The following is a 22,916-nucleotide window of genomic DNA, read 5'->3' on the forward strand; positions in this document are numbered from 1 at the left end:
ACACTTTCTACATTAAACCCGACTCCTGTTTTCACACATATTTATCTCCCCTAAGGGCCTTGTGTTTATTAAACTGAGTGTTTTCCTTCCCTGTTTTGATCACATTAATATAGGGATTATGAGGCACTGATTTTTTTTCTTTTTTTTTCCCCAGAGCGGGTAAGTAGATTATAGAAATTATGCAGTGTGATGATATATGTATATTGTATAATGAGGATTTGATTTGTCAGCAATTAACATAAAACTAATGTATGAGCTGATAAACATACTAGACACCCTCCATGGTATTTACTGGACTTTACGAGTATGATTAGCAGCCTGACCTGTGTCATGCTCATTATTTCCATACATATTATCACCATAGCCATAATCTACTGTATCCACATTGCGTCACCCACACCGCGGCTCGGGACTTCTCTCCGTAGGTCTGCAGCTGCAGGAGTCCCCACTGACAGGTGTCCAAAGAGCCGCTGTAGGTGTCTATGTGGTTCGGGCCCCTGGTCTCCTCGCACCGTGCACCGTGCACCCACATCCCGGAGGAGAGGGAGCAGAAGCGTCACACCTGCTGGTCGTGTAGTGCAGCACGTTGCCATGGCAGCCGAGCACCACGTTACCGTAGAGACCCCTGTACATTGTGTCCAGTCTGTCCCTGTCCCCGTTTAATAAAGGACAATGATGAAATTTGACTGATTTCATACATACAGACACTTTTATTCATATTCTGACAGTCGTGCAGCAGGTTTTTTTGTTTGTAGTTTTTTTTTTTGCAGTTCCACTAAAAATGGGTGTTTTTCTCCATTGACCAACAAGTGGTCGGGATGTAAATAAAACTGAATAAATAAACACATACACATAACAAAGGGTCTGACCGACCCTCCCTCCCCTCCCCTCCCGGTTGGCGCAATGAACCGCACGCTCTCTCTCATCTCTTCCCGTCATGCAGCGCTCTCGCCTGCTCCTCCGCCGAGCCGCCATGTTGTCGGAGTGAAAGCCTGGGGTGTCAGAGAGAGACTGGGGCCGAAATCCGCTACCATCCACCCTCTCCGCCGGTGAGTACCGTTCGTTCAGCGGTCGCGGTGGCACGGGGCATTGTTTATCCGTTTTCCGGAGCCGGTATTGCCGCACCCGGGGCTCGGGAGAGGGATTGAACAGGGGCTTTCTATTGTGAGGCTACTCTGCAGCGGCTGCCTCCCTTTCTGCTGCCTGCCTCCTTCTCCCGTTGTGTCGGTTCTTCCGCTCCAGACAGCTCTCGGGCCTTTGTTAGCATCCGCGTCACGGGGACCTGTGGGGCCACAGAGCCGGCAGCACACAGAGGGCCCACCGGGTGAATGTTAGCAACAACATGGCGATATAACCGGGGTACCACCGCCGTTAAAACCACTGTTAACCCGTGTTTGGCCACTGGTCCTCCCGGGCTGAGCTTGTGTCGGGAGGCCGTGTTATTGTTGGTAGACACTGGACGTGAACCTCCATAACACAACCGGCACTAGGCGTGTGTGGCCGCGGATGCATGAAAACGAACCCCCCCGGTAATTGTCACGAGTATTTTCACGAAGCATCCACATTTGACCGTTTAGTGTTTGATGTGTCATGTCTGCCAGGGGGGCAATGTGCGCTCTGTGCCGAGACCCCTAACGCGATGTACCGCTAGCTGCAGGCTGCCTGCTCGTATCGTCACACCCCTGTCGGTGCCCGGTATGCGGTGGATTGATCACCGATATCGAACAATGATTAACCCGGTTAGCATATGGAGCACAGCGCCCGTTTCCGGGTGCCGGAGTTAAGCTGGTAGCATAACAAGCCGAGTGCGCGCCTGCATTTGGGTGGGGGGGCGGCCACACGGTTGTGGATTTCCGGGTGTTTCTCCACCTAACGTGGAGCCCGTGGGTACATGAATAAAAAGCGATCGTTTCGCTGCTGAATGAGGAGCGGCAGAGGGAATCAACCCTGTGACCGCACATGTCGGCAGACGGCTTTGTTTTTATCTGCTGGGACCGTGGAGCCGGCCATGGAGGGGGTGTGTTGCACGGTGCGTTCAGCAGCCATGATGCTGGGAAGCCTGTAGCTGCATGTGTCTGAAGACGGTGTCAGACAGACTATCTCTGAGGTGACGGCTGAGTGGCTCGGTGCTTGTGATCCTGTCATGGCACGTAGGGGCCCAAATGTGAACACAGGTCATTTTAACACAGATTAGAGCTGGTTGGATAAGCTGAGGCAGTAAAATACAAATTATAACCCCACCAGACTGCTGGAAACCACAGGGCTTATCGTGCCTCACTGTTGACCACTGCAAGCAGACAGATCGGGCCTCACATGTGTCATGGGGTCAGCACCACTCACTTACATGACAGGGACACTTTGGCCTCTGCAAAATACAAACCTGCAGAAAAGACCAACTTCAATTGTTCTATTTACATAAAACCTTTTTTCTATAATGGTTATTTACAACTTTGCGGTTTCGTGGCGGCGTTGTTGTTGTATTGTGTTGCACAGAGACGTTTGTGTCTTATAATTGCATCTAGCATAGGTCAGTATGTTGCAATACACGCCAACCTCACCACCCAACCACAGGAACCATTACGCTTAAATAACACCTTTTTCTTTAACAGATGCACCTCCACATAGCCGAGGTTGATGACAGTAGTGTTACATCTATGTTAGTTTTCGTTAAGTCTGAACTACAAACTGGACAATTAGTTTATCAGCGGAAACGGTGCGAGCTTGAATCGGTTGTCTGCAGTCGGCGTGTCTGCACAGTGATTCATACCAACCACATACGTGTGGGCAGATCACCTTGAACCCAACGGGGGGTAACTAATCAGCCGCCCACACTACATGCGGATCACTGGGTTACTCATAGTAATTTGGGATGCCTCACAGGAAAGTATTTTACAAGTGTGTTTGGTTCCAAATAAATAGAAGTGCAGTTTACGGTTTGTCACGCAGAGTAGAGGTTGGCAGTTAAATCTCTAACTGTTTACCCCTTTCTCCTGTTCTGATTATCAACATTTACTTATGTTTAATGGTGGCTAGTCCCTCTAATGTGAGGGCCCCAGTGTGATTCATATTACCGCTCTCGCTTGTGCGGCTGCAGCCTACAAACTCATTCATGTGCTCTGGATTTTTAGAGTGATTAATCTAATTAGGTTTGTTTCATATTTACATACAATTCTATTAAATTAGTGCCATGCTGCAGCTCTGCAGTCAAACTAGACATGAGGCCAGCGAACCTAACCAATCGGACTGTATTGAATCAATGAGAGCTGTACGTATAGAGTGATGTTTGGATGAAAGCCTCTACACTACATGACTCTACAGCCGGCTCAGTCGGAACACTGTTCACTAAACTGCACTGTGCAAAATATACATTACATCAGCCCTGTAGGAAAAAGGCGTTGATATGTTTTTTGGGGGGTTATTTTTTAGACTGGTGTTTGTGGTTCTGTGGAGGTATATTTTGTTTTACTAACACAGTGTTCAACAGTTTTAACCATCATGAATTTGTATTGCAGTGCATTTGTTAAACTGCATTTTAGCTTGTTATTTAAAATAAACTGGCGGCCAAGTGTCGTTTGACAAGTAAACTATTTGAAGCTACAACGTGCGTCGATATATTTTAGACTCTGGTTTGGCTTATGTCAGGCTCTGTCCTATTCAAAGGTGCCTAAGAGATATTTGCCTCATTTACATATTCACATATGACCAAAGTATGTGTTGACTTATAGAAGATTGACACAGACTCTGAACTTTGAACATGAACCACGTGGAATAGTAAAATGACAAGCAAATGATTAGGTCAGCGATTTGTTTTACTCTTTACCTTTCTTGTAAAGTTAGGTTGCAGAACATGGATCAGTTTTTTTTCTTTTGTCATTTAATTTCTGGGTGGGGACAATAACTTAAGCTATTAATTAATTGCCTGAAAACACAATCTAGTGCCACACTGGCACAAGGTGGAACTTAAGTCCTCTGTGTATGGGTTATTGTGGGATTTAGTCACAAGGGGTTTATTAAAGAGACTTGTTTCCTCACTCTGTCTGAATTAGTTCTTAACAGCATTCGTTTTTAATGTAGATGTACATACTAAACTATTAGCTGAGCATAAGGTATAGCATTAAAGTCTTTTGTTTGTTCAACGTGTTGCTGCAGTTGGCCTTTTGTCTGAATGTAACATATGTATTTCTCTCTCTTGCTGGCCAGGCTGTGGTGGAATGAGCAGTGTGTGTGTGTTGAAGAGGAAAGCAGTGCTCTGGCAGGATTCATTCAGCCCCCACCATAGAACTACATCTCCCAGCATGCCCGTGGTGCTGAGCAGCGGAGGACATGCCCCTCCAACTGGGCAGACCCCTCAGGCCGCACCCCCCAGCCAACAGGTAATACCCTCTGCATTTACACCTTTTTAAATATTTCGTTCATTAAATATACTTTCTCTGTTAACTATGGGGCGTCCTAGTCGGTCGTTATTCCTCTAGAACCATTTCAGCCAGTTTATTGTGTTCACATTGAAAGAGCCAATTGGGTTGTCGCTCTAGAATAAATATGGTTTAAAATTATGCATTTCGAATTATATAACCAACATACTCAGCTATTTGTTCTTTTAGTACAAGGGTATGCAAAAGCAGAGCAGATAGTCTGTTCCCTGCTTTAACTGCTGACTCAGGTTGGAACAAAGAATAGCTCTGCAGATGTGAAACTTACTAGAAGTTGTGACTGCTGCCTTTAAGTGTCTATTTTCTTAATTATTATGAATGTGCAACACTGATATTGTTGCATGATCTAGTCATGTTATATTTGAGAAATTCAATGAGATTTATTGAGTTGTGATGGTAAGAAAATATCTCTACAGGCTTAATTGTGCTTAGAGAAATTATAATTTAGTTCATTAATAAAACTGACAAATGACAAAAACAAACGGCAAGTTTCATTGTCGTCATTGGTCTCGTGAAGGTACAAAACATTTTGTAGTCACAGCTTCATAGACTTAATCAGACAGGAATTGCTGCAGCTTTTCCTGCTTTGTGTAATTTGTAAATGGATTTTTAGTTCCTTACTTTTCTAAATTGTTAAATGAGCTGTTTGAAGTCGGCTGCTGGTCCCATGGGCCGGGTCATAGTCAATATAGTTATTTGTCTTTTTAAAGAGGAAATTAGAATTTATTGACTGAAAAAATAACTGAGTTTAGTGAAACCTTTTGGCACAGCTACAAGGAGGTTACAGAAATACCTTTATAGTCAGCTCCTGCTCTCTTTGGTCTTTTCTCTAGGCTTATAGAGCTGCTGCTGTTACATACAAGAGCTGTTAGCCCATTCACACTTTCTGTTAATTGGGCAGACTAGCCATGCTGTTATAAAATATTTAATAAAACTAACTGTAGCTGTCTCAAAAGTCCCACAATGGCCTCATCAGTTAAGTGTTACTGCATGATAACAAGTTGACTATTCATTACTAATTCGGGGGATGGGATTCAGTCCATCTGATAAGTAGATTGAATGACGTCTCGCTCAGTCACTCTGTTGCGTGTGCAGTGAATGACTGAGCCTACTTGTTTTACAGTACATGTCGACTGGTTGTTTGATGACGGCGTCTGCTGGGGAATTTTGGGTTCGCCCTCAAAATTGGTTAGAGGAAGTCTGCACAAGCTTTGGCAGCAGAAGAAATGCAGCTTCCTATTTGGATGTCATTTGAGTTTCACACGGGACAATGTGGTTCTGAATTCCTCAACCCAGGGTGCTGCTGTGATCAGGATGATGAATTAAAAAAAGGATATGATAGATTGGGAAACTGTTTTTAACATGTAGTCATAAGGTTTAAAAAATATCAGAAACCTTTGAGGATCTTTTTTTTGTAAGTTTCTGCTCTTGCATTTTCTGTTTAGTTATAACTGTCTATACCTACATGTCTCCAGTCGTTGCTCAGATACACTCTGCTTGTTCCTGTTGCCAGTAATTTCAGGATAATGTGCATGTGTGTCTCTAAGGGTGTGGCGGGTGCTGGACGTTCCCAGGATGATGCCATGGTCGACTACTTCTTCCAGCGGCAGCACGGTGAACAGCCTGGCAAACATCGCTGGCCCACTGGAGACAACATCCATGACAGCCAGGTGTGTATGTGTTAGTGTTGCAAAAAGAGAGATGCCATTGCAGCACTGCTACTGTTAATGTGTCATATTATATTTATTACGGTTTGTTATTCAAATCACGCCTTTGACTTATTGAGATAATTATGTTGGCTGCGTGGAACATACTCTAACATGTGAAAGCAAAAGGTTAAGATAAAGGGTAATGTTTTTAGTTTCAACTTTCAAGACACCATCTGTAGTGGCTACTTAATATAAGAAAAAATGAGTTTAGATCTAAATTGATATCAATTTAAAGACGACCTCTTGTGTCTTCAGTTTCAGCTGCTCTACTGTGTTCAAGCAAATCATGTTAATTACTATTTAACTAGGGTAATTCAAGTTTGATCTATGGGTTTACCTTAATTGAGAATGAAACGCGTGGTGTTACGCTTTTAACGTCTCTCCGGTCTTTGTGTCTGCAGGTGCGTTCCATGGACGAGTTGAACCATGACTTTCAGGCTCTGGCTTTGGAGGGGCGCGCCATGGGAGAGGTGAGACATTAGGGTTAATGGTTGTAGTTTTCGTCAAAGTGCGTGCAGACTATGAAGTGTACATAGCTTACCTCGGGATAATGTAGCATTTGGGCTGTGTACACATGACATGTCAGTAAAATGTTGATGTCTGAAATTGATTTAAAATAAGTGGATTTGATGAGGTCAGATGTGTGTCACAATTTGACATAAACATGGCTGTGTTATGTCACTTTACCTCCTACTTACCATGGCAACAGCCAAAGTGGCTAATAAGTTTGGTCAGCCCTAACTGACAGTCTAATTTGAATAATAGGAAATTTCAGAAAAAAGAAACGGAGAAGTCGCTTGGTGAAAGGAGCTGGAGCTTAACGTAGTTGGATTTAGGTTTGCATTGTTTTTCTCAAGAAGTCAAAAGGTCTGAAAACCGAGAAGCGTCTAGGCTCAGATGCTTTTTTATTTGAACTGGTTGGACTGGCTGTTGGCATGTATTAAACACAATCAACACTCGGTCAAGCTGCTAATGCTGGACCAGTGCCTAACTTTGGCTTGTTGCACCGAGTCTGTCTTATAAAGCGTCAGGTTTTTTAAGTCTATTGTTGTATTCAAATGGTGTTTATGTTATATAGCTGTGGGCTGTAATATGTTTGAAACGTTGAGGAAAAACAAGACATCACTTTGAAATATACAATTTCAAACTAGCATATCAGTTTACATTGCTAAAAGTCCCTCTGCCACTAAGAGTTGTTGTTTCCTGTTGCCAGAAGATACTGACCATAGTGGTTTACAGAAACAACAAACTTTATTAGGGGAAAAATGTTGACTAATAAAAGAAGAGAAACAGAAACGATCTACTGATAAAGTGCTAGTCTACTCAAAGTAAGTCCAAACTCTAAATACTACTTAAAACTATTCAACTCTAATAAATTACATTTTAGAATTAAAATGAGCCATTATATTTTTATCGTTGCTGTTACTTTAGCTTCTTTTTAGACATGCACTGAACTACAGAGAATCTCCTGACATTCTCTGGAGGGGCAGTATGTGAGAGCGCAAATGTCCAAGTGAAAGGCTCCAGACTTTCTTTGGAGGTTCTTAGGACAGCCCCGTAGTAAAAACTCTGGATAATGTCTAAATGAGTCGATGTGAGAACATGGCAGGAGATCCTCTGGTGGATTCACCATGAGCGAGTGGGATGCTGATGACTTTTCTAACACGTGACAGAGGCAATGCGGAAAGAAACAAGAAATAAAAGCAGGATGAAAAAGCAGTGCCACACAAAATGAAGATGCTTTTGGTGATAAGCTTTGGAGATTTTTGTGTAATTGGCAATGAATGACCTGTACTTGTCTGTGGTGTAGTCAGGCGTCAAATACTCTGAACAGTTGTGTATAATACTGGAATTTAAAATGCAGCACTGACCGTTTTGAATAAAAGCAAGCAGATTACATGGTTTGTAAGATTTAACGAAGTCTCTGCTCAGATGCTCTGATGTGCAAATAATCAGTTACGTAAATCATTTATTTTGCCCTTTTTTTCCATGTGCTTATACCTGTATCCCCATTTTGACCAATTTCTCCTTTTCACCCCCTTCTCCTCCTGTTGCCCTGCGTCTCTACAGCAGCTGCTCACTGGTAAAAAGTTCTGGGAAGCGGATGACTCTGGGAAGGACGGACCAAAAGGGATCTTCCTGGACCAGTGGAGGGACAGTGCATGGAGTGCCTCAGGTACCCACACGTCTGGATTGTCTTTGTGATACTGTAGCAGGGGTCACGGGCGCAGGGATTTTGGCAGCGTTTATTTTTCGCAAGCACATTGAGAAACCACCAGAGCACTCGCTGTCTAGAATCTGAGAATTACTATTTATATTCCTGTCAGAAGCTGAAGTCAAAGTGAAATCGCCCTGATAGACTCCCAGATGATTATTTGAGGTTCCTTCTGCTGTATCTTGTCAACACAAATCAGTTATTTCTGTTGGCATGATGACAAAATAAATACCTGCAAATCTGAAGCAGTCTGACACTCGTTTATCAGATCATTTCTGTGGAGAAGTGTCCATGGGCCAGATACTGAACCTGAAATTGCCTCTGCTGGCTGTACAAGCTGTATGAATGGTGGTTCCTCTGCATAAAGAGGTGCTGTGTTTTGGGGTGAATGTATTTTACTATAAAGTACTTTGAGCAGTTGATAAAACTGGAAAAGCACTATATAAGAGCAGTCCATTTCCTATCCCTACCAGATAATGTTTACGCTATCCCCTGTCATGCTGGGACCTCGTGCATGAATGTTATTTATTGGTCCTGTTTCCTCGTTGTAGATCACTCAGTCTCTCAGCCAATCATGGTAACCCGTCGGCCAGGCCAAGGTTTCCATGGCGGAGGTGAAGTTGGCGTGGGCTCGGTGATGTCACCGCGGTCTGAGAGTGGAGGGTTGGGAGTTAGCATGGTGGAGTACGTCCTCTCCTCCTCACCAGCTGACAAACTGGATTCCTGCCTTCGGAAAGGACCTTACGTAAGTATCTTCTCTTTGTCAGTAAAAACCACAGTCTGTCGTTACTCATCTTCATGTAATCACTTTAACTGAGCCATCGGATTTTAAATACCCTTGGCTGCACATATCGGCTGCAGTTGTTCTCCCGACTGATCTGTAACTTTGTGTATTTACTTTCAATCCCTGTTATGTTGTCAGAACCCCTCTCTCCCTGTACCTGTTATATTCATGGTCTCTCACTGATCACACAGGGCCAGAGGGATGGAGAGGTGGAGGAAGAGAAGCCAAAGGCAACGTTTGAGGGAGAGAAACTCAAAGAGTTGACAGAAGCTGAAGCTGATGTCATCAGCGACGTCATCAATCCCAATGGGCTGCCTGTGCAGAATGGCCTCGATGTGGATGTCAAAGAGTTTTGGTAGGACACACACTTTTCCGTTTGAGAAAAGCTTATCTTGTTCTACAAACAGCCTTCAGATGTAAATTCAACATCATCTCCTTTTCTCACCATTGCAGTCGTCCCCCGGGCAACATGCCGGCCCCTGGCCCCGAGGGTGACCTGCTTGGGGGTCCATGCGGTGTAGGGGTTGAGGGCATGACACCTTTAGGAGGGGGTGGAGGCCCAAAGCCCCCCGAGGACTTCTCTGGTGTAGAACAAGGTGGCGTCACCATGGACCCCATGGAGTCAGTGATGGAGCCGCTTCAGTTTGACTACAACTCCCAGATGACCATGGACTCTGCGCCCACTGTGGGTCTATTTGATTACGCTAACCAGCAGCAGCAGGTAAGAGAGTGGCGGTGGTAAAGTACAAGTATAGTTTTTGCTCCAGTGATGTTTAAAGAGTGTTAAACTGTGATTTTGTGTTCAGCTGTTTCAGAGAAACAATGCACTTGCAGTGCAGCAGTTAACAGCAGCCCAGCAGCAGCAGTACGCCTTGGCAGCAGCACAGCAGTCTCACATTGGTAAGCGTGTGTGTTATTCAGTTATATGAGCAGGACATTTCAATGTAAACATCTCATTTGTTAATAGACGCATGTTTGTTTCATAAGGCACATTTTCTATCTGCACGTTAAGCTACAGGACTTGGTCGGCCTCAGAAGTGACTCATAAGTGCTGCAGCGTCTAGCTTTTCCATCTTATTTCTTAGATTGAACACGCCTGAAGAAACATATTATTTAACATATTAGAAAGGAATATTTTTGCCCCTGTTTCAAAAAAGTCTTCATTCAGAACTTAAATACAAAATGTATCCGTGTAATGAATGGTGATTATAATACTCAATGTATTATGTCAAATCTTTCACCTCTGTCTTGTCTTTTATGTGTCGTCAGGTCTGGCCCCAGCATTTGTGCCCAATCCTTACATCATCAGTGCTGCTCCACCTGGGACAGACCCATACGCAGCTGGACTAGCAGCAGCGGCTACGCTTGGTAACATAATTTTGAAACTGACGCTGTGCACTATTTAAATTAATTTAATAACGCGTATAAAAACTGGCACAGTCGTACCATCTCATCAGTATTTTGCATATTTGTTTGTGTTTAGGTCCGGCAGTCATGCCTCCCCAGTACTATGGTGTGACCCCCTGGGGGGTCTACCCTGCCAACCTTTTCCAGCAGCAAGCTGCTGCAGCTAACAATTCAGCCAATCAGCAGGCAGCAAACCAGGGCCAGCAGAACCAACAGCAGGTCAGTCGGTTATTTACTAATGCAAATACCGGCCTGTCCTCTTATCCTGGTGATTTATTATGTCACCCTGTATCTCTGTGTAGGGATGCTGGTGTTAACACTAACTACTTGAGACATTCACAATATAAAATTAATCTACAGTACACCACAGTTTTTTTGCTCTAGAACAGATTTAAGGAAACTATTGATATTGACATGTCTGGTTTTTCTGACATTGCAAAGGTAATGCGTGGGGGTGGAAACCAGCGACCTCTGACCCCCAGCCAAGGTCAGCAGAATCAGCAGAATGACCAGCTGGTTGCAGCAGCAGCCGTCAACTCAGCCCTCGCCTTCGGGCAGGGGTTAGCGGCAGGAGTCCCTGGTGAGTCTGACACTGTGTAAACTGGTTTTACTACTTTGGAAAAATTCCCAACAGACCCAATTACATTTGCTATTTCAACACTGCAGCCTATAAAACTGCTGTGGAAATTTACTTAAACAGCCCACAACCCCCAAATGTACACAGTACTCAAGAGGAAACTGCTCTCTGAATAAATATTCTGATGCTGTCTCCTTCTCAGGGTACCCGGTATTGGCCCCTGCAGCCTACTATGATCAGACAGGGGCCCTGGTGGTCAACACTGGAGGGAGGAACGGCCCTGTCCGCCTGATGGCTCCGGGCTCTGTCATCATATCTCCCTCCGCAGCACAAGCAGGTAACACAGTAATGAACATAAAGGCAGAGGCTGAGCTGCAGTTTATTCTGAAACGGGACAAAGTCATGCACACAAACAAGGATTACACACTGTGGTCTTCATAAACATGTTCCCAATGTGCTATCCAACCAGAACCAGCAATTAGGAGATTATGAGACTGTACTTTGTCTGGCCTTGTACGAGGAGTTCCCATGAGTCAGTGTGCTCAGTATCAAGGGCGAATTTGTGTTTACGTGAATACTGGCATTAAAGTGATAAATTGTTAGTGGGGTGAAAATTTGTATGATTATTTACTCTTTATAAGGACATTTAACTGAGCGATAAGGAAACCTGTGAAAACACCTTCTCCTCTCACTGTACTTTCTCTTCTTCCAGTTGCAGCCGCTGCAGCAAATGCAGGTGGTGCCAACGGGGGTCTCGGCGGTGGGGCCAACGGTCCATTCCGTGCCATGCAGTCCCAACAGGCTCAGCAGCAGGGTGGCCCCGGTGGTGCTCTAGGAGGGAGCTCCTTCTACGGTTCCTCCTCCCTCAGTTCCTCCTCCCAGAGCTCCTCTCTTTTCTCACAAGGCTCAGGGCAGCCGGGGCCCGGGTCTGCCTCCTTGGGATTCAGCCAGCCCAACTCCTCATCCCTTGGTGCCAGTCTGGGGGCTACGCTGGGCGGCTTTGGCACTGCAGGTTGGAATACAGCTTATCACGTGCTCTGCCGTATGAGTGAGCAGCTTGATGCATATATTTTTTGATTTACAATGCATAATTCCTGTCGATAACATGATCTAATCGATCTTTGTCTCCCTCTAGTGGCCAACTCGAGTGGGGGCAGTGGGTCCAGACGGGACTCCCTGACAGGCAACAATGAGCTGTACAAACGCACACCCTCCAGCCTCACCCCCATCGGCCATGGAGGCTTCTATAACGGCACCCTGGGCTTCAGTCCCTCCCCTGGTCCTGTGGGCATGCCCCTGCCAAACCAAGGCCCGTCCCACTCCCTCACACCCCCACCTTCCCTGTCCAATCACAGCTCCTCGTCCAACCTTAATCTTGGTAAGTGTCTGTTTTGATTTAAGTGATTGATAACCCCTTTGAAAAGCTTTTTTTAGTTATTGGTTCTATGGCAATGTTGCTGTTTGGTCAGACAACAGTAAACAAAACAATCTGTTTCCATATCCGAGTGCGTCGGTTAATGTCCTTCAATTAAAGTTAGGTTTTTAGTTTAATTAGTTTGACATATCTACAGTAGAAACACTCATTGAGCGTGACTGCTTTAGTTTATGGAAGCTTAACACAAATTGTGTGTTAATCTTATTTGGGTAATGACCTGAATTAGGCTGGTAGTTTGCAGGTTTACATTCATAAATATTTTTTCATCACCAGATTGAACAGATGGTTTGTCCATGTGTAGTTTTATATCCCAAAATGTAATGGTTTAAAATGTAACATGCTCAACATTTCCACTGTATCTTGTAATAAATTACTGTTACCGTTCATAATTTTCAAGACATAGCACTATAATCAGTTGGCCGACTTGCAATGCAGTGTGTTGTTGTAGGTTGAATTACCAGCAGGGACTTTTGTCAGTTCCAGTTGTTTCCATGATTGACAGTTGGTGGAGTGAAGTATAATTCAAAGATTCAGCTCCAGTGTGAGGAAGCAAAAACGACAGTCAAACTGACTGATGGAGAAAGGGTTTCAGGCTTTAGGCTTCATAATGATGGTAAGTTACCTAACTTTGGTCTTTAGGAGGCTGTTTATACTTAAAAGTAGAAACTGAGACTGAAACTGAGCCCTGATGCCCTCAGCTATAAAGAAAATAATTGGAATAGGCACATGTGTGTTTGTTTGTGTGTCAGGTTTTAAATCATGCTCGAACGCCAAAACCATAAAAAATATTCGTCTAACACATGGTTTGCTATAGAACTTTATACTTGGTTTTATTTGTCTGTAACACATTTAATTTAATATCTACTGAGCTCATCACTTGTTGTGTCAGAGAGCTGATATTTATTTTTTCTGATGTCAACTACCTGGATTCAAAGCTTTTATGGGAATAACAGATGTATATCATCTCAGTGAATCTTAGTTTCATGTTTTAGACAGTGCTGCCATCCAGTGCTGTGTTTTTGTGCTGCAGAGTGCAAATGTTAACACAGTTGTGAGTTATTGTAAAACAGGATAAATTATGGGGACCCAAAACTATGTCACCGCAATGAATATCTCTACTTCAAACCTGGATAAACCCAAATTATGTCAGATGAAAATAGAGTAGGATTCCTAGGTCTGCAATAAATAACCATCTCCTTTCTACAGAAGGTCAGATTGTTCAGTCGGTTCAATTGTAATGCGCTGTTTACACACTCCCTGTCACAGTGTGTGAATTTTGACAGGACAGCGTTGTCTCAAATCAAACACGGCCGCTGTGCACTCACTGGAAATGATGATCGCAACATTTGACCACGAGTGTCACTCGCATAAATATCTCCTCATGAGAGGCTCGTTGAAGTGACCCAGTGCAGCCTGTGTTCAGCTGCTGACACTGAGCCTTTGTACAGGGGAATAAGAGCCTTTCATTTCCCCCTCGCATTTTGTGTTGCAGCCCAATGCTTATGATAACAAAAACAACAATGGTGAGATAGGAGAGAGATATTAGAATTTTTAGAACAATCTATTAATAGTGAAATATCCTGTTGAAAAGTGCTCTCACTGGCTCTGCAGCAGTTTCGCACACTTTCCCGACTTTCACCCTATTCATAAACCATTTTTTCTGTTTCAAAATTATTAAATTTTTCATATTTGAATCTGTAGCTGTAAACCTGACTAGTAGCTGGTTTTTCATATTTATTATAATTAACAGTAACTCAGACTTAATCAATTTAACTCTTATTTCACCCCATTATTATGAACCAATACACAATTAATGATCCTGCTTTGGAAAATGATTTAAATTCACTCATTTTAAGAGGAAGAAACACAAGTGACACAAACAACTCCTCCCCTCTCATGTCCTTTCATGCCACATCCTTTGTGGTACATGTGAAAACTCTCATTCTCCGTCCACTCGACTTTTCTTGCTCCCTGTCAGGTGCTACACACAATGTGTTTAAGGGCCCTCAAAGAGTTGTTACATCTTCATACAATTTAAAGCTGCTCCAATCTAGGCATGTGAAGGGGCTGCTGGTAATTTCCATCTAAGCAAGATTAATTACCTTGTCGACAAAGTGACAAAGACAATTACATCCATATTCATTTTGGTCAGTCGTGATGTGGGAAACCCTGAATGACGTGATGTATGAGTCTGGTTCGATCTCCATGCTGTTGTTTCAGAGCGAATTAAACCAATCTCTCTAGACAAAAATTATGGACATTAATTGAGGAGATGCGTTTTAACTCATGAGAACTGTGAATGCGTTTCCATGGGATGAGACCGTGTTCAGCACAAATGGAGTAGACTCTGCAACCAGAAATAAAAGCTCAATAGTTGGACACGAGGTCTGGAAGGCGTTCAACTTGGTTTGAGCCTCTTCTTTTTATTCTTTTCTTTTTATCGTTTAGGAAAGCTGAATTAAGCCATCGACCTTCTTACGATATTTGTTAGGGACTATGATAGACAGGCACTGGAATAGATTTGGTGACAGTCTGCACTTGGAAGAATAGAATTCTTACGTTTTTAAAGAGACGTTCAGCAAAGAAAGTGTTTTAAATCGCCTGGATCAAACAAAGTCCGCCTGCAAGTTTGGTGATATGCAAATTAATAAATATATGCATGAAATTAGTTTTATGATAATAGTTCTCTGCTCATGCTCAGTCATCTTATATGCTTTGAGTATGCTAATTATTTGGCTTTATACGAATCGTCTGTTTTCTGTCGTTGCAGGAGGTCTGACCAATGGCAGCGGGCGTTTCATCTCCGCTGCCCCGGGAGCGGAGGCCAAGTACCGCAGCGCCGCCAGCTCAGGCTCCTCCCTCTTTTCACCCAGCAGCCAGCTGTTCCCGTCATCACGGCTACGCTACGGCATGTCAGACGTGATGCCGTCGGGCCGCAGCCGCCTGCTGGAGGACTTCAGGAACAACCGCTACCCCAACCTGCAGCTCAGAGACATTGCCGGTCACATCATGGAGTTCAGCCAGGACCAGCACGGCAGCAGGTACACACAGATATCAGTCTCGCTTCAAATACACGGGGCAAAGAGGAAACCAGAAAATCAAATTCACCAACCCCTTAATTCTTATATCTCTCTGTATGGAAATTACCTCCAGACAAAAACGCGATGTGCAATTGTGTGAATCTTCAGTTTGACCCCGTGTTAAAGTCCCGTTAGGCAGCGCTGGACAAAAGTGGTGAAGTTCGGTGAACAACTGCAAGGATCAATGGTCACGTCTCTTTTCTGTTGATACAATGCGAACAGATTTGTTTTAAGGAGTCAACCCTCAGGACATTGCGTGGTGTTTATATTCTCCTCAGAAGGCGCCATACCGCCGTTCTTCAGGTTCATGCTCAGTTCATGCTGGTATGGGGCCTGATTACGTAAACATTATGAATATAATATGAATATTTCAGACCCTGTCTCCTTTTGAAAACAGTTTGCTGTTTGCTCAAGTATATTTTGTCATTGATAATGCAACAAATAGCGTCATTGATGGCTCACCAGATGGCAACGGATGGCAGCAGGGGCCCCCGGAGGCCACTCTGGGGTCCTGGTTTCTGGGTCTGTCTGGATTGATACAGCAAACGCAGACTTATGAAATGAGCTATTAATACACCATGACGTCCAGTCTGCACAATCCAGACTTTTTTTCTCCTCGGTCCCTTCAGCGTCGCTGTCCTTTTTTATCTCTGCTCTTCCTGGCATCCATCACTTCACCTCACAGGCTGTTTGGTTCCTTCAACTCCATCTGTCTTTTCTCAGCTCTCAACTTCATATGCTTTAGTCTGATTGTTCCCTCAGGTTAAAGATGCAGAGGCAGCTCTCTCTCTCTGTCTTTGTACATCTGTCACTTTATTGCCACTCTCTGATGTGTTTATTTTTTAGTGTTCGGTTTCATCTAGAGCAGTGCAGGCTGCACATTTCCTCGTATACATAGAATAACAAAACAAGAGGGTGCAAAACTTATCTGTGGAATTTAATACAGCACATATCTGTGGTTAATGCAATGCTTATCCTCTCTGTCTTAAAGGTTTATCCAGTTGAAATTGGAGCGAGCCAGTTCCGCGGAGCGCCAGCTTGTCTTCAGTGAGATACTCCAGGCTGCCTACCAGCTCATGGTGGACGTCTTTGGAAATTATGTCATCCAGAAGTTTTTTGAGGTGTGTGTGTGTGAAAAGCTGAAAAGTTGGTGCTGTGTGTGATTTTGGCCCTTAAGATTTCCAATAAATAGTGCAGTGTCTGTTCTAAACCTCTGTTTGGAATGGGCTGTTTGCTTGCTGGTAATGCTGATGGCAGCTTTCTTTCTGAAACTGTAATAGTGGCCTGCAGTAATTGAACTGCAGCAATCAAAGACTGGCTGCAGGACTCAGTCAACAGAATCCTGAAGCTGCACCACCACTACTGCACTAAGAGCTGTTCACCCGTTTGTTTTTTAAAGTTCAGGGAAGCTCGATTCAGAACCTTGAACTGGAGAATCGTCTGTTATGATTGAGTCCCAGCCGCCACTGCCACAGGGCACTGCTGGCATGTTAATTTAAAATTGATTAAGTTAAACGTGTCATGTGTCTAAATCACATCTAATTTAACAATGCCTTTCTTTGGGCCCTTAACAACACACAGGCCAAGTGTGAAGCTGATGAGATGAACGGTTCTCCTGATGTGAGCCACATACAAATTTCTGGAATTATTAGATTCTGTTGTACGACATCCTGTGGCCTGTGTGAAATTGCGTTATACATGGTATTGTGTCCCATATTACTCGATGGATTAGAGGATTTACAGGCTTATTTTGTGTGTGTGTTTTAGTTTGGCAGCCTGGACCAGAAGCTGGCTCTGGCAGAGAGGATCCGAGGTCATGTGCTGTCTCTGGCCCTGCAGATGTACGGCTGCAGGGTCATTCAGAAAGCTCTGGAGTTCATCCCCTCGGATCAGCAGGTCATTGTAAGTATGCTAATTCTCATTGGACGGTGTCAGTGTGTCAACAAGGGAAGCAGACTGGACCTTTGCCCTAAAATCACCTTAATTAAACACATTCTGCCCATAACACTACTGTTATTGCGGTGTTGCAGTCAGAAATGATGAAGTGAGCTAATCTGATGCCCCAATTTCCAAGCATACCTGTTAACCTGTAATTCACATATGAAAGAGTGCATTGTTCAGGGACCACTGATTTGTATTTGTATAGAATATGCAGCTTCGATAAAAAGCTGTACCCCTCCCGCTGTAAAGGCATTTTTTATCTACATTATGGGTTTGGTGTTAGAACTGCCTCGTGTAGCAGCAGGCTCCTCACAGGCGCTCTATCATCCACAATGCATGAGGCTAATGATACCACAGTTTATATGTAAATGTTGAACTGCAGGTGTTAAGATAAATCCAGCTGAATTCCACCATGGAATTGTTAGAGGCAGTGAGTGCCTGTAAGAGGGAGTGAGAGAAGTATCCATATCTCCTTAATGATCTGCAGTGGATTTCTTCAGGGCGCCTTTAAAACCCAGTGTTACTTGTTGGGCTGTGAGCCCCTGTGAAAAATGAAAAAGCTCCCTGGCAATATTTGATTTCCTCACAATTATATGTCCCTCTCCACATTCTACCCCCCCTCATGCTTTCATCCTCTTCCTCCCTGGCATTGCCGTCCTCTGCAGAGCGAGATGGTGCGGGAGCTGGACGGCCATGTGTTAAAGTGCGTGAAGGACCAGAATGGTAACCACGTGGTGCAGAAGTGTATCGAGTGTGTCCAGCCTCACGCACTGCACTTCATCATAGACGCCTTCAAGGGACAGGTGGGTCCCCTCTGCACGCGAACACACATACAATATTTCCACATTCAATCGCCGAAGCCTGCTGATGCTTGGCTGACATCCACACACACACATTCACTTGTGTGTGCACATATACACTGTCGCTGCCTTGAGGCACCGAGCATATTGTCACCGCCAGAGAACATATCCAGTCTTTTCCCGGCACCGGGTACGTTGCCATGGCAACAGGAACCTCAGCCCAGTGGCAACAGCTATCTTATTATCCACCAGCTAAATGTAACATTACCATAAACTGTTTAATGAAAGATTAGTGTGTTCATGCATGTGCCTTTCTTTAAATACAAATACAACTTTTTGCTTTTCTGATTTTCATGCTGGATGTTTTGTCGGTGAAATTCACCGATTTGAGTGTTGTGCTTCTTGAACATTTCCATGTTGGGCTACTGAGTGTTTTCTACTTGGTGGCTCAGATTTGTTTGTGTAGCTGAAAACAGGTCAGGAATTTGTTTTCACCTGCTCTGCAGCAGAGGTCTGGGTTTGTGAAAGTATGTCTTTAATCATTTCCTGCTAAAATCCTGAGGGTGTCTACGCCATTAGTGGGAAAAGTTTGAGCAAAGGTATACAAGTGTCTGGATTAACCCTCAGCAGACCCCCATTTTCTGCAATAGCCCAAAATATAATGAAACTAAAATAATAAAAGCTTTTTATCTGAGTCATGATCTGAGTAACAGAAGCACAACCATTGTAGCAAATGTAAGATGAAACAAGTTTACGTTAAGTTCTTTTCAGGAAATCTGCACATGTATGTGGATCTTAAAATTGGAACAGGAGCAGATACGCTGTTTAAAAAAAAAAAATGCTGTTAACATCTGTAAAAAATAAAAAAAGGTGATCGACTAATTTCCATTGCCAGTAATTCCTCCTTCCCCCCCGGTGCGTCATCTTCAACGTCAAGAGCGCTCTCACCTGGCTGTCTTGCCAAATTAAAGCGTTCACTCTGGTGTCACATTTCAATCACTGCGAATCTGAGCTGATTAAAACCTGTGGTAACTGTAGATTTGGTTTACCGGGGGGTGAATGGTGTTTGATTCCTTTCTCATTCCTGACAAAAGCTTGGTGTTGATGGGTTTGACCAGTGGAGAGATTTCAATCAATCGATAACTTGTCATGGTTGTGTGAAGACCAAAACACACCTAGAGTAGTGCAACCAAGGCTACAGCTTCCCACAGATGGAAAGGTATATTTGAATGTGTTTGTGTGTGTGTGTGTAATGACTAACCCTGTATTATAACCTGTGTCTTTCAGGTTTTTGCTCTCTCCACTCACCCTTACGGCTGCCGGGTCATCCAGCGCATTCTCGAACACTGCCTTCCTGAACAGACGCTGCCTATACTAGAGGAGCTCCATCAACACACAGAGCAGCTAGTGCAGGTAACACACACAAACCAGCACTCAGTGTTCATCTGTTCACTTCCACCATTGACGTGCTCAGAGCGATCACACCTCAAATTGGCTTATATAAAGCTTTTCCCAGATCCTCCAAATTTTGGAAGTTGGCTGCGTTTGTTGTGACGTCCGAGGCACCAGCTGTCCTCCTCACGTTTTCATTCACATGCCTGTTTGGTTTGTTTAATTCAGGACCAGTACGGAAACTATGTGATCCAGCACGTTTTGGAGCACGGCCGAGCAGAGGATAAGAGCAAGATTGTGGCTGAGATCAGAGGCAATGTGCTGGGACTTAGCCAGCACAAGTTTGCCAGGTAAAACCCAAAAGAAATACACAAATGCAAAGTTTCACTCTTTTGTTTCCTCCTACTTTGAAAAGGATTTTACTTTACTCTCCAAAAGTACATTAAGATTTAAGTTTCGGTTTCTCCTTTTTATGTAAACTCACCGTAACCATTTTTTGTTTGTCCAGTAATGTGGTGGAGAAGTGTGTGACCCACGCGTCGAGGGCAGAGCGGGCGGTGCTGATAGATGAAGTGTGCAGCCTGACTGAGGGCCCCCACAGTGCCTTATACACCATGATGAAGGACCAGTACGCCAACTACGTGGTGCAGAAGATGATAGACGTGGCTGAGCCAACCCAGCGCAAGATCGTAATGCACAAGGTGGGTTGAATGGCCGGGGTCAGACTATGTATTGGTGTCATTAGCCTCGGTCAGTATTTAGTATCTAATTTCACCTGCGTTTCGATATTAGTATTAAACCACTAGCGTAGCTTATTACAATGGAAAACCACATAAGTGATCATTTTATTCAGACAGTGCTTTTCATATCTTGCTAAACCTATAACACCACATTTAAGAGATCTTATTTCGAAATATGACTACTATTTTTGGGTTATAAAGTAAATGTGTACAAAACAATGGCCGATGGTATAGGTGGGGGAAGTTTTAAAATGGTCCTAGTCAAATATACAGATTTTCAAATCTCAGTACAAAAAAGTCCAAAATATTAGTACAGATTGAATTAAGGCCAAAAGTAAACGCATGAATGTGCTGCCTTAGTTTCTCTATCACTTCAGATGTTACTCATAGATATCCCTAAATGCACATTTGATTAATTGGACACACTCATTTGAAACTTAAATGAATACAGACAAACCAGAGGACATGTGGGAAGACGTATGCTCTGAAGCACATCTAATAACCAATTCAAATACATGGAGGGAATCCAGATGGAAGGTAATTATCAGAATAAATGATAGCTTAAATATGCCTTACAAACCAAATGGGATGTTTGGTACACAAATTCCCAACCTTACCCACCTTGGACCAGTGTTCAGCTCATGTCCTCTGTGCTGCTACAGTTTCCCTATGAATCTTTTCATGGCCCATTCATTGATTTGTTTGTGGCCACCGCAACAATATCAACCCTGACAACTGCATAATATTTATCTACCAGAAGGGTAAAGTCTGACTCCATATTAGAGGTGTGTACGGTGCATTGATTCACACAGCCCTTCAGGACACATTTCTATGCAGGGTGTGGACAGACTAACTTTGGCCCTGTTCAGACCTGGTGTTAACCTGAGACAACTGATCACAAGTGCACACTTGCTAAGTACGTGTGTTCACGCTTGGTATCAAAATGTATCCTGATTGTGTCTCCTGTGACCACATGGGGTCTGATCGCTCTTCTCCCCTCTGTATGCAAATTGTCACAATTTTTTTTTATTTCTGTTCTCAAGACCAAATGATTTTTTTTTTACCCAGCCTGAGTAAACAGATGTGGTCGCTGTTTTTGTGTATCGGTGCGTATGTCCGAGTGTTTCGGCATGAGACCGAGGAATGAGGAGAGACTGAAAGGCAGCAGCTGGGCTCTGAGGAGAGATCCTAACAATTTATGAAAAATATCAATCATTGTTTGGTGGCGGCTGCAAATAACATGGACACTGAGAAGCAGAAAAAAGTTTCATTCCTTGCAAAACTGCAGGAGGCTTTGCTCAATTCGTGGATGTTAATGGTTTTTCCAAGGCAGCGACACAGAGGCTGACCGAAGATCAAGTGATCATTGATTATGGGCCTAGCCACAGCTGATGTTTGTAGTGAAAAAAACAAAAACATGTTTTTATTTATTAAAGTGTTCTGAAAATGTGTCTGTGTCTCTGTCCAGATCCGGCCCCACATCTCCACCCTGAGGAAGTACACCTACGGGAAACACATCCTGGCCAAGCTGGAAAAGTACTACATGAAGAATGGTGTTGACCTGGGTCCTCTTTGTGGCCCACCTAACGGCATCATGTGAACCAGTTCCCCCCCCCCCCCCCTCCCCCCCTTTGCTTGAAATCACATCAACCACCTGATATAACCCCCCCTCCCCTGACCTCCAACCTTCACCTCAACCCCCCCCCCCCCCCCCCCCCCCCCCACCACTGCAGTCCTGTCTGCCAGCCTCACCCTCCTTATCCTTGTCTGGCCCTTCAAAGGCGCAACTCCCACTTCCCCCCCCATCCTACTCACCAAGGACATGGAATAGCCCTTGTAACCCGTTTCCATGACAACCCCTCGGGAGGAGCCTGTTGCTATGGGCAGCCTTAGTTTTTGAGATTTTGTCGCTCCTCCCCCGCCCAGGCCCACCGAAGGAGGGATGAATGGCGGGAGGGCTGGAGGGCAGGGAGTGGAGAGAGAGGTGAGACCTGTTCGATTCGTCACTCCACTCCCTTCATCTTTTTTTTTCTTCCATTTTCTTCTGTTCTTTATTTCTGATAAACTGAGAAATCATTTCACCTTTTTGCTACTGCTGCATACACAATCCTAGTGTCCCACCTTCCTCCTGCCATCCTAGCTATTTACCACTATGAGATGGAGCGAATATTTAATTTGTTTGACGTCACAGAATCCTGGACGAACACACACATGCCATCAGCTAACCAGCAGACAGATCATTTAGCATGGGAGATTCGTTTTTCTGGTCTTGCTTCTATAAATATAACGTGTATACTTGGTGTAGACCTTTGCATATATATATAAATATATATATAAAACTTTGTAGTTTTTCTGGTTTTTGATGTTGAATCTGTATCTATAATGTATCCTAGTAGTGACCACATA

The 22,916-nt window shown here is 44.0% G+C and overlaps 1 protein-coding gene across 4 annotated transcripts; it reads left to right on the plus strand.

The window, feature by feature from the left end:
- The first annotated feature begins 890 nt into the window (after window positions 1-890).
- On the plus strand, window positions 891-22,220 carry pum1 (pumilio RNA-binding family member 1). 4 transcript variants are annotated; one of them, XM_062409749.1, is made up of 24 exons: window positions 891-1,049; window positions 4,201-4,373; window positions 5,978-6,100; window positions 6,541-6,609; window positions 8,210-8,315; window positions 8,906-9,099; window positions 9,330-9,493; window positions 9,592-9,859; window positions 9,945-10,038; window positions 10,408-10,506; window positions 10,622-10,764; window positions 10,987-11,125; window positions 11,325-11,459; window positions 11,835-12,134; window positions 12,258-12,500; window positions 15,328-15,598; window positions 16,629-16,758; window positions 17,219-17,257; window positions 17,405-17,539; window positions 18,244-18,381; window positions 19,666-19,791; window positions 19,999-20,120; window positions 20,279-20,471; window positions 21,979-22,220. In XM_062409749.1, exons 2-24 carry the CDS (start codon window positions 4,212-4,214, stop codon window positions 22,108-22,110), a joined length of 3,525 nt encoding a protein of 1,174 aa, XP_062265733.1. In that variant the 5' UTR covers window positions 891-1,049; window positions 4,201-4,211; the 3' UTR covers window positions 22,111-22,220. The 4 variants fall into 4 exon arrangements, with proteins under 4 accessions (XP_062265733.1, XP_062265734.1, XP_062265735.1 ...); XM_062409750.1 differs by having other exon boundaries at window positions 8,213-8,315; XM_062409751.1 differs by lacking the exon at window positions 17,219-17,257 and having other exon boundaries at window positions 892-1,049.
- Window positions 22,221-22,916: the final 696 nt, after the last annotated feature.

This window comes from Platichthys flesus, chromosome 17 (genome assembly GCF_949316205.1).
Source record: "Platichthys flesus chromosome 17, fPlaFle2.1, whole genome shotgun sequence".
Lineage (NCBI taxonomy): Eukaryota > Metazoa > Chordata > Actinopteri > Pleuronectiformes > Pleuronectidae > Platichthys > Platichthys flesus.

What these genes read in the sequence shown, in the direction of transcription:
- pum1 (XM_062409749.1), top strand. Translation starts at nt 4,212, where the DNA reads ATGAGCAGTGTGTGTGTGTTGAAGAGGAAAGCAGTGCTCTGGCAGGAT. An exon ending in TCCCTCCGCAGCACAAGCAG is followed by an intron (nt 11,460 to 11,834) that starts GTAACACAGTAA and finishes CTCTTCTTCCAG; the next exon opens with TTGCAGCCGCTGCAGCAAAT. An exon ending in TCATCCAGAAGTTTTTTGAG is followed by an intron (nt 16,759 to 17,218) that starts GTGTGTGTGTGT and finishes AACAACACACAG; the next exon opens with GCCAAGTGTGAAGCTGATGA.